General features: G+C 39.7%; 1 protein-coding gene across 2 annotated transcripts in view; it reads right to left on the reverse strand.

The window, feature by feature from the left end:
* Nucleotides 1-9541: 9541 nt before the first annotated feature.
* parvb (parvin, beta) overlaps nt 9542-14117 on the reverse strand; it is a 73425-nt gene continuing 68849 nt past the window's right edge. For both annotated transcript variants that reach the window (XM_041216317.1, XM_041216318.1), the window contains exons 12-13: nt 13541-13613; nt 9542-12850 (exon numbers count right to left, since the gene is read on the reverse strand). In XM_041216317.1, the coding sequence (XP_041072251.1) occupies nt 12774-12850; nt 13541-13613 (150 nt within the window). In that variant the 3' untranslated portion in view covers nt 9542-12773. The remainder of the gene's footprint in view (nt 12851-13540; nt 13614-14117) is intronic.

The following is a 14117-nucleotide window of genomic DNA, read 5'->3' on the forward strand; positions in this document are numbered from 1 at the left end:
ATTTACACAGGTTAAAATACAGAAACATAGAAAATAGGAGCGGGAGTAGGCCATTCATCATGATCATGGCTGATCATCCAACTCAATAGCCAGCTCCCGCTTTCTCACCATATCCTTTGATCCCTTTCACCCCAAGAGCTATATCTAACCCCTTCTTGAAAACATACAATGTTTTGGCCTCAACTACTTTCTGTGGTAGTGAATTCCACAGGCTCACCACTCTCTGGGTAAAGGAATTTTACCTCATCTCAGTCCTAAATGGTCTACCCCATATCCTCAGACTGTGAAACCTGGTTCTGAACTACCCCACCATCGGGAACATCCTTCCTGCATCTACCCTGTCTAGTCCTGTTAGAATTTTATAGGTTTCTATGAGATTCCGCTCATTCTTCTGAACTCCAGTGAATATAATCCTAACCGACTCAATATCTCCTCATATGTCAGTCCCGCCATCCCAGGAATCAGTCTAGTAAGCCTTCGCTGCATTCCCTCTATAACAAGAACATCATTCCTCAGATAAGGAGACCAAAACTGCACACAATATTCCAATTGTTGTCTCACCAAGGCCCTGTATAGTTGCAGCAAGATATCCCTGCTCCTGTACTCGAATCCTCTCGCTATGAAGGCCAACTTACCATTTGCTTCTTTACCACCTGCTGCACCTGCATGCTTACCTTCAGCGACTGGTGTATGAGGACACCTAGGTCTAGTTGCACATTCCTCTCTCTCAATTTATAGTCATTCAGATAATAATCTGCCTTCCTGTTTTTGCTACCAAAGTGGATAACCTCACATTTATCCACTTTATATTGCATCTGCTATACATTTGCCCACTCGTTCAGTTTGTCCAAATCACCCTAAAGCATCTCTGCACCCTCCTCACAGCTCACCCTCCCACGCAGCTTTATGTCATCTGTAAATTTGGATATATTACATTTAGCTCCCTCATCTAAATCATTAATATATATTGTGAACAGCTGGGGTCCCAGCACCGATCCCTGCGGTACCCCACTAGTCACTGCCTGCCATTCGGAAAAAGACCCGTTTATTCCTATTCTTTGTTTCCTGTCTGCCAACCAGTTTTCTATCCATCTCAATACACTACCCCCAATCTCATGCGCTTTAATTTTACACACTAATCTCTTATGTGGGACTTTGTTGAAAGCCTTCTGAAAGTCCAAATAAACCACATCCACAGGCTCCCCCTCATCAACTCTATTATTTACATTCTTGAAAAATTCCAGTAGATTTGTCAAGCATGATTTCCCTTTTGTAAATCCATGCTGACTCTGTCCGATTCTGCCACTGTTTTCCAAGTGCTCGGCTATTAAATCCTTTATAATGGGCTCTAGAATTTTCCCCACAACCTACGTCAGGCTGACTGGTCTATAATTCCCTGTTTTCTCTCTACCTCCCTCTTTAAATAGTGGGGTTACATTAGCTACCCTCCAATCTGTAGGAACTGTTCCAGAATCTATAGAATCTTGGAAGCTGACCACCAATGTATCCATATTTCTAGAGCCACTTCCTTAAGTACTCTGGGATGTAGATTATCAGGCCCTGGGGATTTATCAACTTTCAACCCCATCAATTTCTCCAACACCATTTCCCTATTAATACTGATTTCTTTCAGTTCCTCCCTTTCACTAAACCCTGTGTTCCCCAACATTATTTGCATCCTCCTTTGTGAAGACAGAACCAAAGTATGTATTTAGTTGGTCAGCCATTTCTTTGTTCCCCATTTAAAATTCCAGTTTCAGACTGTAAGGGACCTACATTTGTCTTCACCAATCTTTTTCTTTTCACATACCTGTAGAAACTTTTACAGGTGGTTTCTATGTTCCCCAGAAGCTTATTCTCGTACTCTATTTTCCCCTTCTTAATCAATTACTTGGTCCTCCTTTGCTGAATTCTAAAGAGCTCCCAATCCTCAGGTCTGTTGTTTTTTCTGGCCAAGTTGTATGCCTCTTCCTTGGATCTAATACTATCTCTAATTTCCCTTGTAAGCCATGGTTTACCTTTCCTATTTTACTTTTGCACCAAACAGGAATAATCAATTATTGCAGTTCACCCATGTGCTCTTTGAACATTTGTCATTGCCTATCCACCGTCATCCCTTTAAGTAACGTTTCCCAATCCATCATGGCCAACTCGCGTCTCATACCATCGTAGTTTCCTTTATTAAGATTCAGGACCCATGTCTCAGAATCAACTCCGTCACTCTCCATCTTGATGAAAAATTTGTACGTACAACGCAAGGCTACAAATTACTATCCTCTGCCATTTCCTCCAACTCCAGCATGATGCCACCACCAAACACATCTTCCCTTCACCACCACCCCCACCCCCCCCACCTCCGGCAGCATTCCACAGGGATTGTTCCCTCCAGGACACCCTGGTCCACTCCTCCATCACCCCCTACACCTCAACCCCCTCCCAAGGCACTGTCCTATGCAACCACAGAAGGTGCAACACATGCCCCTTTACTTCCCCTCTCCTCACTGTGCAAGGGCCCAAACACTCCTTTCAAGTGAAGCAGCATTTCACTTGCACTTCCCTCAATTTAGTCTATTGCATTTGCTGCTCCCAATCCGGTTTCCTCTACAAACGCAGACTGGGTGACCGCTTTGCAGAACACCTTCGGTCTGTCTGCAAGCATGGCCCAGACCTCCCTGTCGCTTGCCACTTCAACACTCCACCCTGCTCTCATGCCCACATGTCTGTCCTTGGCCTGCTGCATTGCTCCAGTGAAGGTCAACACAAACTGGAGGAACAGCACCTCATCTTCCGACTAGGCACTTTATAGCCTTCCGGACTGAATATCGAGTTCAACAATTTTAGATCATGAACTCTCTCCTCCATCTCTACCCCGTTTCTGATTCCCCCCATTTTTTCCCAATAATTTATATAGAATTTTCTTTTCCCACCTATTTCCCTTATTTTTAAATGTAATTGTTTTATCTCTAATTTTTAGCCTATTTCGATTCCTTCATCCCACCCCACCCCCACTAGAGCTATCTGTACCTTGTTTGTCCTGCTTTCTACCCTTAATTAGCACATTCCTTAGATAATGTCACACCGTCAACACCTCTTTGTCCTTTTGTCTATGACAAGTTTTGGCTATCTCCACCTATCACTGGTCCTCTAACCAGCTCTATCTGTCCCCACCACCACCCCCACCACCAGCCCCCCCCCCCCACCCACTTTAAACCAGCTTATATTTCACCTCTTTTCTATTTTTACTTAGTTCTGTTGAAGAGTCATATGGACTCGAAACGTTAACTGTATTCCTCTCCAAAGATGCTGCCAGACCTGCTGAGTTTTTCCAGATATTTTTATTTTTATCTTGAACAAGTAGTAAGCCATCTCTCCTGACCTTCAATGACAATGTCATGAAGAGATATTAATGTCTGTAATGTTATTTGAAATTGTTAAATTGGAATTGTAGTAGGTTCTGTGTCGATGTGCTTGATTGTGCGTGTTTAATTGGATTAAAAGGCAGCTAGTCTGGATGCCTTGATGTATAGTAGTTTTGAAATGTTAGGTAAACTTGAGGAGAAGGTAAAGTGTTAAATTTTCATTTGTTGAATAAAGCATTTAAAACAATGGGTACAGCCTTGCATCTTCCTGGGAGACACCAAGCAGTGTGTTTATATTACTAATAAAATTAGTGTAATGAAAATGTTATTGTTAGAAGACTGTTAGAAGAATATTGTTAAAAGCCTAGGATACAATAGAAAATTTACATTCAAAAGAAAAACTAGGTATAAACAGAAAGGAGTTTGTGTGTAAGTCAGAAGCATTTAAGATCTAACCAGCCTGTAAACTTACAACTGTGTCTGCAAAGGAACCAAACTGCAAGGAACTTAATTTTGAATTTGTGAGGTTACATGTGCTTTGTGTCTATTTAAAGTCTATGGGTTATTGTTGCCTTGGTGAAGATTTACCTGGGAGTGATTATTTGGGAATTTGTTTACAAGTTATTATGGTAGTAATTTGTAGACATGTGTGTGTGTTTAATTTGTTGTTAAATTAATAAATGTTTAATTTAGTTTTATATTTAAAAAAACCTCGAGGCGGTGGTTTCATTCCTGAATTCAGAGCTGCATCTCAAACATACCAATTGAAAACATAGGTTGTGACAGTTGTTCAAGTTTCCATCTGGGATTTAAACAACTTGGCCTTTACCAACTGCTGTATCATAACAGGACTATTAATTATTAATGCCCCACCAACATCTTGGAGGTCACCACTGGACAGAAGTTGAACTAAGCCAGCCAAACCAATAAAAAGGGTATAAAAGTGGGGTAGAATACAGTTGTAAGTCCTGACACGCAGACCTCCATGGGAATTGCCAAGGATGTTTCAACTTCCGCTGGGCAATTCCCCTGCTGCCTGGGATCTGCCATGTCTCCAACTCTGATCTAGAGTTGGAGACTTAGGCCAGTTCCGATGTACTTACCTGGACAGTTACCCAGGAAATGTTACAGAAAAATCTTAATCTAACTCCTGGATACCTACACGACTGACACCCCCCACCCCCCCAAACAATTACTCACATTGACTGCCCACCACCCCCCACATGATTCCAGTTACCTACTCCCCTGACCAACAGCACCCCCCAACTTATGACCTGACTACCTTACACGACCATGATGTGATCTTCTTCTTTCAACTCCACACAAGTTTGTCGCAAACTTGGAAAAAGGTTTGTCTATGAAGGTTTTATCACTTTTATTGAAACATAAAAGGAATTATTTGTAAAATACTATCAGCTATGCCTACCAGTTCATTAGGTTTCTCCTTGAACACCAACAACAACAAATGAAAACATTAATTTAAGGGGTCTTGTACAGAAAGACTCCCCTGAGGTGGCCTCCTTCAAGGTATCCACCCTCATAATAAAGATGGTTTTGCCAAACTCAGAAATAAAATCACAAGTTTTAAAAAATCCCCAACAAATATAAAACAGAATTTGGTAGAGGCTTTAAAATCAGGGGAATTTTGCTACAACTGGATTGAGTTCAACAGATTTAGATTCTTCAAAGCAGGCATGTTAAAGGGAATTCATTGTTAATATTTGACCTTCCAAAAAAAACCCATAAAAATTAAGAACTTAAAACAAGAATTATCAGAGGCCAGAGAACTTTTAAATGCCTATTGATGACGGCAGTTATTCATTTAGGTTTTATTGTTATAAATGTTGGAATGCATCAGCACTCAAAATGTAACATTTAAAATGAAGCATCTCTCAACTGGCCGAGTGCAAGAACAGTGGAGCTTTAATAAGGAAACAACAACATTTCACCTTTGTCACTAGTAAACATATTTATTAGAATAAATAATAGTTAATGTTTCTCAAGCCATGCATACACCAAGACACTTTGTTTCACAGGATTATAGTTTCTGAAATTTCCAGTATTTTTTTAATGCCCATACTGCACTTTTAAATGGCTGTATCACCTTGGCGATCAAATACATATCTTTAAACAGCATGACAAGTCATTAGCAGTGCATGAAATCAAAATAATTTCTCAAGTCTATTAAAGACTTTTGACTGTAGCTACACTTCCTTATTCTTCTAATAGGCAAACACTTCTGTAGGGTGTTTCAATATAAAATGGGAAATTTCTTTCCTCTTAAAGACATCAGGTACAATCCCTGCAATGTGCTACATTTTAAAAAAACAGTTGAATTTGCGTGCTCATCAAGTTGAGAGGTGTCAGTGCTGAGGAAAGAAACTCCAATATCATAACTATTCTCAATGAGGTAAAGCACTGGTTAGTTGCAAAATCAAGTTCCATTAGGCAGAAACCTGTAGTTAAATCCCAAAAGCAAAACCATGTTTTCCACGATCCATGCCAGCTATCCTAGTCCATGAGCAAGACTGACTATTTAGTGCCAAATTGTACTTTTAAGAATTGATATTGAATAGGAACTAATGCACATGGAAACCATCTAAACTCAGTTGGGGTTGGATTCAAATCCAGCTCCTAGAGATGAAAGGACAGTTTCTTGACCCACCACACAATCCCCACAAAAATAGTATATTTAAGACATTTTACTACAACACATGGTACAGCTAACAATACATCAGAATTTAAATCAGTTTGAGATTTATGGAATATTTTGCCTGCCATGTCTTAAAAAAGATTCTGCTACAATCTTAGGCTATTTTCAGAGATTTGTATTTAATCTCTTAAAATACCTAGACATGATGGCTTTATTGCTTAAGCACTGGACTGGGACATCCAAGCTGAAATCCCATATTAGCTGACATTTACATTCTAATGACATTGCCTACTTGAGCAGCTTCAATCGCAACATCCTGGAAGGGTAATAACCGTGACAATACCTTTCCTTTGTTAAAGAACACCCTCTGAAGTGCTGTTGAAGAACTGAACTCACCATTATACAAATGGTCGACTATGGATTCCCAACCAGAGAGCACAACAGGAATGGGAAATTTGGATGATTGCTACAATATGCTACTTCACTGAATGGTTACGACACAGGTGCATTCCAAGAATACAGTCATGCTGACAAGGATGTCAAGTGTATCCTATGACGCTGGATTATGAACTGCTTTAAACTCAAATTATGGTTGAATTTACTACTGTGCAATAAAGCTTATTTAGCAAGGTGCAGTGCTAGCATCAGCTGTATCATGCTATCACTGATAAAATATTTTAAAATATATTGCAATACTATTGCGTCTATTCTTTCAAATACTTCATTAGACTCCTAATGATAGTGGTTCTGATGTTTATTGCACTGAGATTCATCCAGTAAAGTCACTTGGAATAAATTATACCTCACTACACTACAACTATAATTGAACTTACTAAATGCATGACCAACCTTTTGCCCCATACAGCCTCATATCACCACTAATGAGGTGAACTAGATAATCCAATTCCTTCCTGTGTAAAGTCAAAACTGTGATTACCACCATACAGCCCAGGGTGCAGCAGCTCTGTTGTCAGCATGCTATTTACATGCAGTAGTACCTATGTAGAAATTGTGAAGGAAGCTGTAAAGTGCATCTTCAGAATCCGACAGATGCTTCAGCAGACATATAAAAATGGAACTTCTACATCACCTTTGCAAGATAAAGATGTAAATGTGCTGTTAGGGATAAGAGTCCAAGTTACTCAAGATTATTGCTTAAGTTATCTGTTTAAAAAGGATTCAATTTGAATTACACCCATGTCTAAAATTCGATCAACCTTAAAAATAGTGTATTTGATTTTAAACATGAAAAAGAAACCATCTAACCTCTGCCTTTTTTGTAAGTCTTATTAGAATGGACAACACCCCACATAGTAGAACGAAGGAAGTCTAAACAATCAAAATGTTTCTCCAGTTTTGAAACAATTTTAAAACTTGGTTCAAATTGAAAATCAGATTCCTGGGCCTCACTTTGCTGCAATATATCAGCTAGTTTTTAGCAAAAAGTATCATGCTCTTGATGCCTGAAACTTTTAGGTTTTGGACACTACAGTGTCACTGGTTGCAATGATTTATCTACAGTTATTGTCATGAATCAATTACCGTTTATAACCTCTATATCCTAAAGAACACACTGTACACCAGTTAATAATTGTCTCTAGTGTAGAGGATGTTCTGAAGAAATTCAGCCATGTAACAGCCAGAATAATATGACTCATGGATTAATTCTGGTAAGAGTGATCTTGTTCGTATATACTAGGAATAGGTAAACAGCATGGTAGGTTGGTTCATTTTGATGTCTGCCTGTCAGGACTGACCCATGACCTAAAATTACCACATCAACCCAGAGGAGAGGCAGAAGAAGCTGCACTCAACAAGGTGGCAGCATTCAACAAAACATGACAAAGAGCCCTACCAAACTTGAGGTCAGTGTGATCAAAGGCAAAACCAAGTGGCTGAAGTCCAAGGAAGACACTGTGGTTCAGGATAGGGGGAAAACAATGGCATATCAGGTCATCAAGTTCAAAGGAACATCCTGGAGGGCAAACATCAGATGTTTTATCAATGACCTTCCCTCCCTCATAGTCAGGATTGGGGCTCAATCAATGATGATTCCATAGTATTCAGCTACATTTACAACTCTTCCAATAATAAAGCAGCCCATCCAAGTCATTCTGCAGGCTGGGATTACAGCCAGGCAAAGGTAACAAGTGGCAGGTAAAATCTGAACCTTGTAAATGACAGGTATCAAGCAACACTTGGTCAGGTCCTTGATGTAGGAAAAGTCCCAAAATGCTTTTTGGGAAGTATTCAAAAGAAATAGGCACCGTGCCAAAGGAGCTGACATAAAAGTAGGCAAACAAAGGTTTGGTCAATAGAATGGGTGTTAATGAAGGTAGTAAGGGAAGGAATGTGGGGGTATAGAGGGGGACTTCCACAGAGATGGATGTAGGCAGCTAAAATCACAGGTGCCGATGGTAAAGGGGTGAAGTGCAGAGGATTTGGTGTGGGATGGGGGAGTGGGGGGGTGGGGTGCATAGGGAGGGAAAATGCATGAAAGACAAAATTCTCAGGTAAATTGGGAGGTAGGTGGAGGTACTTTAGGAGGTTACAAAGCTTTGGAGTACGTGTCCATGGAGGCATTTAAATACGAAGATAAAAGCAAAAAAACTGCAGATGCTGGAAATCCAAAATAAAAATACCTGGAAAAACTCAGCAGGTTTGGCAGCATCTGCGGAGAGGAACACAGTTAACGTTGAGTCCGTATGACTCTTCAACAGAACTACGTAAAAATAGAAAAGAGGTGAAATATAAGCTGGTTTAAGAGGGGGGATAGAGCTGGATAGAGGGCCAGTGATAGGTGGAGATAGCCAAAATATGTCATAGACAAAAGGACAAAGAGGTGTTGAAGGTGGTGATATTATCACCTTCGGTCTGGCCGCAAGCATGACCCAGACCTCCCTGTCGCTTGCCATTTCAAGACTCCACCCTGCTGTCATGCCCACATGTCCATCCTTGGCCTGCTGCATTGTTCCAGTGAAGCTCAATGCAAACTGGAGGAACAGCACCTCATCTTCTGACTAAGCACTTTACAGCCTTCCGGACTGAATATTGAGTTCAACAATTTTAGATCATGAACTCTCTCCTCCATCCCCACCCCCTTTCCGACCTCCCCCCTTTTTTCCCAATAATTTATGTAGATTTTTTCTTTTCACACCTATTTCCATTATTTTTAAATGTATTTCCATCCATTGTTTTATCTCTACCTTTTAGCCTATTTCAATCCCTTCCCTTCACCCCACCCCACCCCCAATAGGGCTATCTGTACCTTGTTTGTCCTGCTTTCTACCCTTATTTAGCACATTCCTTAGATAACATCACCACCTTCAACACCTCTTTGTCCTTTTGTCTATGACATCTTTTGGCTATCTCCACCTATCACTGGCCCTCTATCCAACTCTACCACCTCCCCCCCTAAACCAGCTTATATTTCACCTCTTTTCTATTTTTACTTAGTTCTGTTGAAGAGTCATACGGACTCGAAACGTTAACTGTGTTCCTCTCCAAAGATGCTGCTAAACCTGCTGAGTTTTTCCAGGTATTTTTATTTGCATTTAAATACAAAAGTTGTTGAAGTTGAGGCACTGGGTGATCAGGAGCTAATTTAGATCAGCAAGCACAAGGGTGAGGAGGACTTGATGCTAAATGGGATGAGTTTTCAATGAGGAAAAGCTCACGAAGAATGATATGCCCATCTGGCAAGGTGTTGTTGCTTTGTGTGCCTCATTTACACGAAGTATAAAAACTGCAGCAGTAACATTAGAAATAATTCATGCAACTTACATATTGAAGAAACTGATTCCTTATCACGATTGAATAGTATTTATAATCTTGCCAGATGAAAGGAAAAAGAAAATCACATTACTGATCTTTCCACTAAGGCAATTCAGTGCAAAAGGAACACTCAGCCCAATGCTTTTTCATATTACACTGGTCAATGACTGCACTGTAAAATTATCTTCGCCTTCTGAAGAACAGTAGTCAATATCACACTTTTCTACCAAAGGAAAACAACTTCTATTAAGTTAATGCATGACACTGCAAGTTATAACCATACAGGCTTCTGGTTACATACAACTGATACCATAGTTGATGATATAATGTAATAACAAAATTACCTGCTTTGATAAATTGTATAGATTATGAGAAAGCGAGAGTTTATAAACTGTGTAGGCAGCAAAGCAACTAATGATGTGCAAGTACTGGGAGCAAACCTAACTGTATGTGCTTGCTGGCACTATTTTCTCCAAATGTTCAAGTGCCAGTTACAGGACATGATTATTTTACTGTCTGACCATCTGCCTTAATTCCTTGCATTTTTCTCTCCATTATCATTGCAACTCTGAATCTAGCAACAGAAAACCGTTTTCAGATGTAATCATTATGAACAGAAAGTGGAAGAAAAATAAGCTGTTACTACATATGAGTCACAATGCTTTCTGAAAATAATTCTTGTACCATTAAAGTGTTTGCTTTGCAGGAGTCCTGTGCAAGAGCTCAGTTTGAGGGCCCTACATTTCACTTGTAGTTCACAAGGGCTGAATCCTACCTTTTCCCACCTCAGCCCCCATTCTTATGGGAGGGTGAATGGGGTAGGTGAGAAGGGAAGCACCGAGATCAGCTACTGCAGGCAGTTGTGTGCACCCTGGATTATGACTCAAAGTGGAGCTGTGAATTCCCTAGTTTAAGGCCCTAAGTAATTGAACTGCTTACACTGCCCTAATGCTGCCCCTGGGTCAGTGGGTAACATGTGTGTTCCTATGTACATGAGAAATAACCACCGACTCCCATCAACAATTTTAACAAAAAATTCACATGTTGTATGTATGTTAACATCTTTCCAACAAAGTCATCAAGGGGAGGATTTTAGCCTTGCTGGCATTAGTCATCTCAAGTATACCCATCCCATAATTAGTTGTATTAAGCCTACCTCAGTCTCCAATTATAAAACTAATTTTCTAAGCATTTCTGGTGATGAAGAGTTTTGCCTCCAGACATACACAGCACCCTGAAACTTAGTGGTGTTTTGCAAAGTAACGAGAGGGGATGTCTCAAGGCAGAAATGTTTCAGTCCTACTGTTAAGTTTCACCTGTGCCTTGCAGTCTACTTGTGCTACAGTACCACCACCTGGTTGAAGGAGTCATTAGCAGTTTGGTCTCCTATCCAATATTTTCATTTTCTTTTAACAGCATTTCAAAGCACAAATGAAGAAAAAATTGTCACAGAATACAGAATTCAAGTACTCAACCACCAATATTTGTACGCAATATACATCAGCTAGTTTATGTTTAGTCCTAATGCATTGCGTTGTAAGAAAAGATTTGGTATTATTTAAACTCAGTCTTTTACACGCCTACACTTAAATTAGCATTAATATGTTAATATGTACTTAATATATTAAGATCTATGAGATTTACAACACTGCAGTAGCAACTCTGGGCATTTTCAAGCATTATGAATGCTGAATATTTAAAGAACAAATAAACTCCCTTTGGTGAAGTCATTATTTTCATTGTATTATTCGCTTTTCCTTCCATTTAATTTTGATGACCGTTTTTCAACCCAGCAATGTGTGCTACTGCTCTGCTCAGAACATTGTGCTCATTTATCTCAGCCTCTTTCCTTCCTGTGCTCATCACTTTCTTAAGAACTAGGGGTAGATTACATAATTAGAAACTCTGAGCCTGTGTAAAGCCCCCTTCCTAACAGCACACACAAATTACTTTGTTATATACTTAATCACAGCGCAGAAGTCCAGTGATGAGGAATCCTAGCTTGTAGTAGTGCTGCAGCACTGCTCTGAGATACAATTGGCTGCTTTACCAAGTTCTCAATCCCAACTGCACTGTTGTAAAGAGATATTTGAGCCCAAGGAAAGACCTGTCTATCTCTCAATGTCATTAGTAAAGGATTAAAAGGAAGCTGACAACACAGCCTCTCAGCTGTAAGGATGCAGTTGGACTTCTATATAAAATAGCATAGTGCATGAATTGTTTACTCAATTCCAACTAACCAAGGGGTGGGGGCAGAAACATATATGCAGTGTTGTGATCAAAGAAATGAAGATAATTTTTGTCATGATTACCAGAAGTAAACAGTATTGCAACAGAAGTAATGACTTCATTCACAAAGTATGACTCGCCTTTAGTACTTTTGAGGACCAGTGCAAACTTTTGCATCAAATTGATACCGGTCACCCTGTCACTTTCTTGAGTCAATTAATTGTTGTAGAATTGAATACAATTCTCCAACCCTAATCAATACCCATATTTACAGGAACACTACGTTAAGAAAGAGTTCCTGTACTTTGAACGGTGAAAGACTGCTCAATCCTCAAAAGGTCACAAGGCAAAAAAATTATACATTCTACCCTGATTATAAAATGGTGTTTGAGAGCCAAATAACATGCATGATGTAATAACATTCATGCTACAGTACAGCATAAAATGAAACATGAAAAATCAAACATTCAGGTTCCACCAGCCCTGTAACAGACAGTACTGTGACTGAAGCACTTAAGGCAGGATGAGTACGTCTAGTTATATACCAAAATAGTTTTAGGAGGAGAAAATGGACCCAGATGGACAGATGACAGTCTTCTTCATATAAAAACAGTAACAAAATGGTATCTTCCATGTTTTAAAAGACCCAAAGGAACCAATACTATGTTGTAGGCTCGGCAAGGCACGGGTGTATGGGAGTTATTCCTGGTAACTGCCAGTGATGCTTCTCCTGGAATGTGTCTTGGTTATTCAGGCAATTATTCCACATTCTTGTATTTTGTGAATAGATTGTAAAGCACCCTTAATGTTGACTTCAGGTCCAAGTTTACAATGTCTGATGAGAGAATATGCAACAACACTCAATGAAAATCAAAACAAAAATCAGCAAATTTACAAAAACAGAAAAAGTAGGGGAGAAAAATATCTGGAAAGGGAAGATCACAGGCTAGTTGCTTTGCACATTGTAGCATATCCCCAGGGAATGGAAGAATACCGGTTTAATCCTTCCTTTTTAACTGCATCCCAATTTATATTTTTGGTGTGTAACATATGGCATAAAGCGTGAGCTTGCAACAGATGTCTCCACAAAAGTGAGAGTTTGGGAGTCACTGCTACATGCCATGTCGTCATTTCCTGTAGTCAACAGAAAACAAGCATCACAAGGAACAAACCCAGCAGTGGCAGCTTTTCACTCCAGCAGGGAATTTGCTCTTTGCACAGGGTGCTGCATAAAAAAGATGTCTATGCAACCTGAAAATTTAAATATCAGGTAGCATGAGACTCAGATCTGACCATACACCGATATCTAATAAGCATCTGAACTGATGCACAAATTAATCTCACACAAATTCTATTTTGTAACCAGTAACTAGTGTTATGTCTCATTATTTTTTTTATTTCTTTGGAAATTTGACATTGGTCTCAAGTTCTGTTTGATGGCTACAAACACTGAAGAATTGTTTAGCTGGTATGAGATCGGAACCTCTGTAGTAAAGATTATGTCTTTCTTAAATTCAAAAGGTACCTTCTGGGCGAGCCTTTGGTTTCTTAAGTCCTCCATCTTGCATAAGCTCAAAGGAAAATGCTACATTGTGAGCCTACACAAAATAAAAATCAGTCTGTTTAGTCCACTTACTTCATCACATTAAAATGCAATTAATCAAAAAAATTCAATTCTAAGAAAAAAAAAATCACTGTTCAATGCACAATTCACAACTAAGTCTACCCTGCATCTGTATGTTGTCCCATTTAAAGCGCAGGTCACCAACTCCTAGTGCTCCATGTGTGATTGGGGTCACCCAGCCCAGCTCCCAAACACTGCAACACCTGCATCAGTTCCAAGACTGTTCAGCATTCAACATCTCTGCCTCACCAGACAAGAATGAAGACATGAGCTTTAAACAGAAAACTTCCTTAATTACCTGATACATGTTAGTAGCAAACACAGAAACTGGCTTGTCATAAGCTTTACTCACTGGGGCAGTACTTTCTGGAAGAAAGTGCAACCTTACAAATGTTACTGTTTTGCTTCTTAATTTCCAACATTCATCCTTCACATGCCCTTTTTGCAACAAAAGTAGCTTGCTGGTCCCCTTGAACTA

The sequence above is a fragment of the Carcharodon carcharias genome, chromosome 21 (assembly GCF_017639515.1).
Source record: "Carcharodon carcharias isolate sCarCar2 chromosome 21, sCarCar2.pri, whole genome shotgun sequence".
In the NCBI taxonomy this organism is placed as follows: Eukaryota; Metazoa; Chordata; class Chondrichthyes; order Lamniformes; family Lamnidae; genus Carcharodon; species Carcharodon carcharias.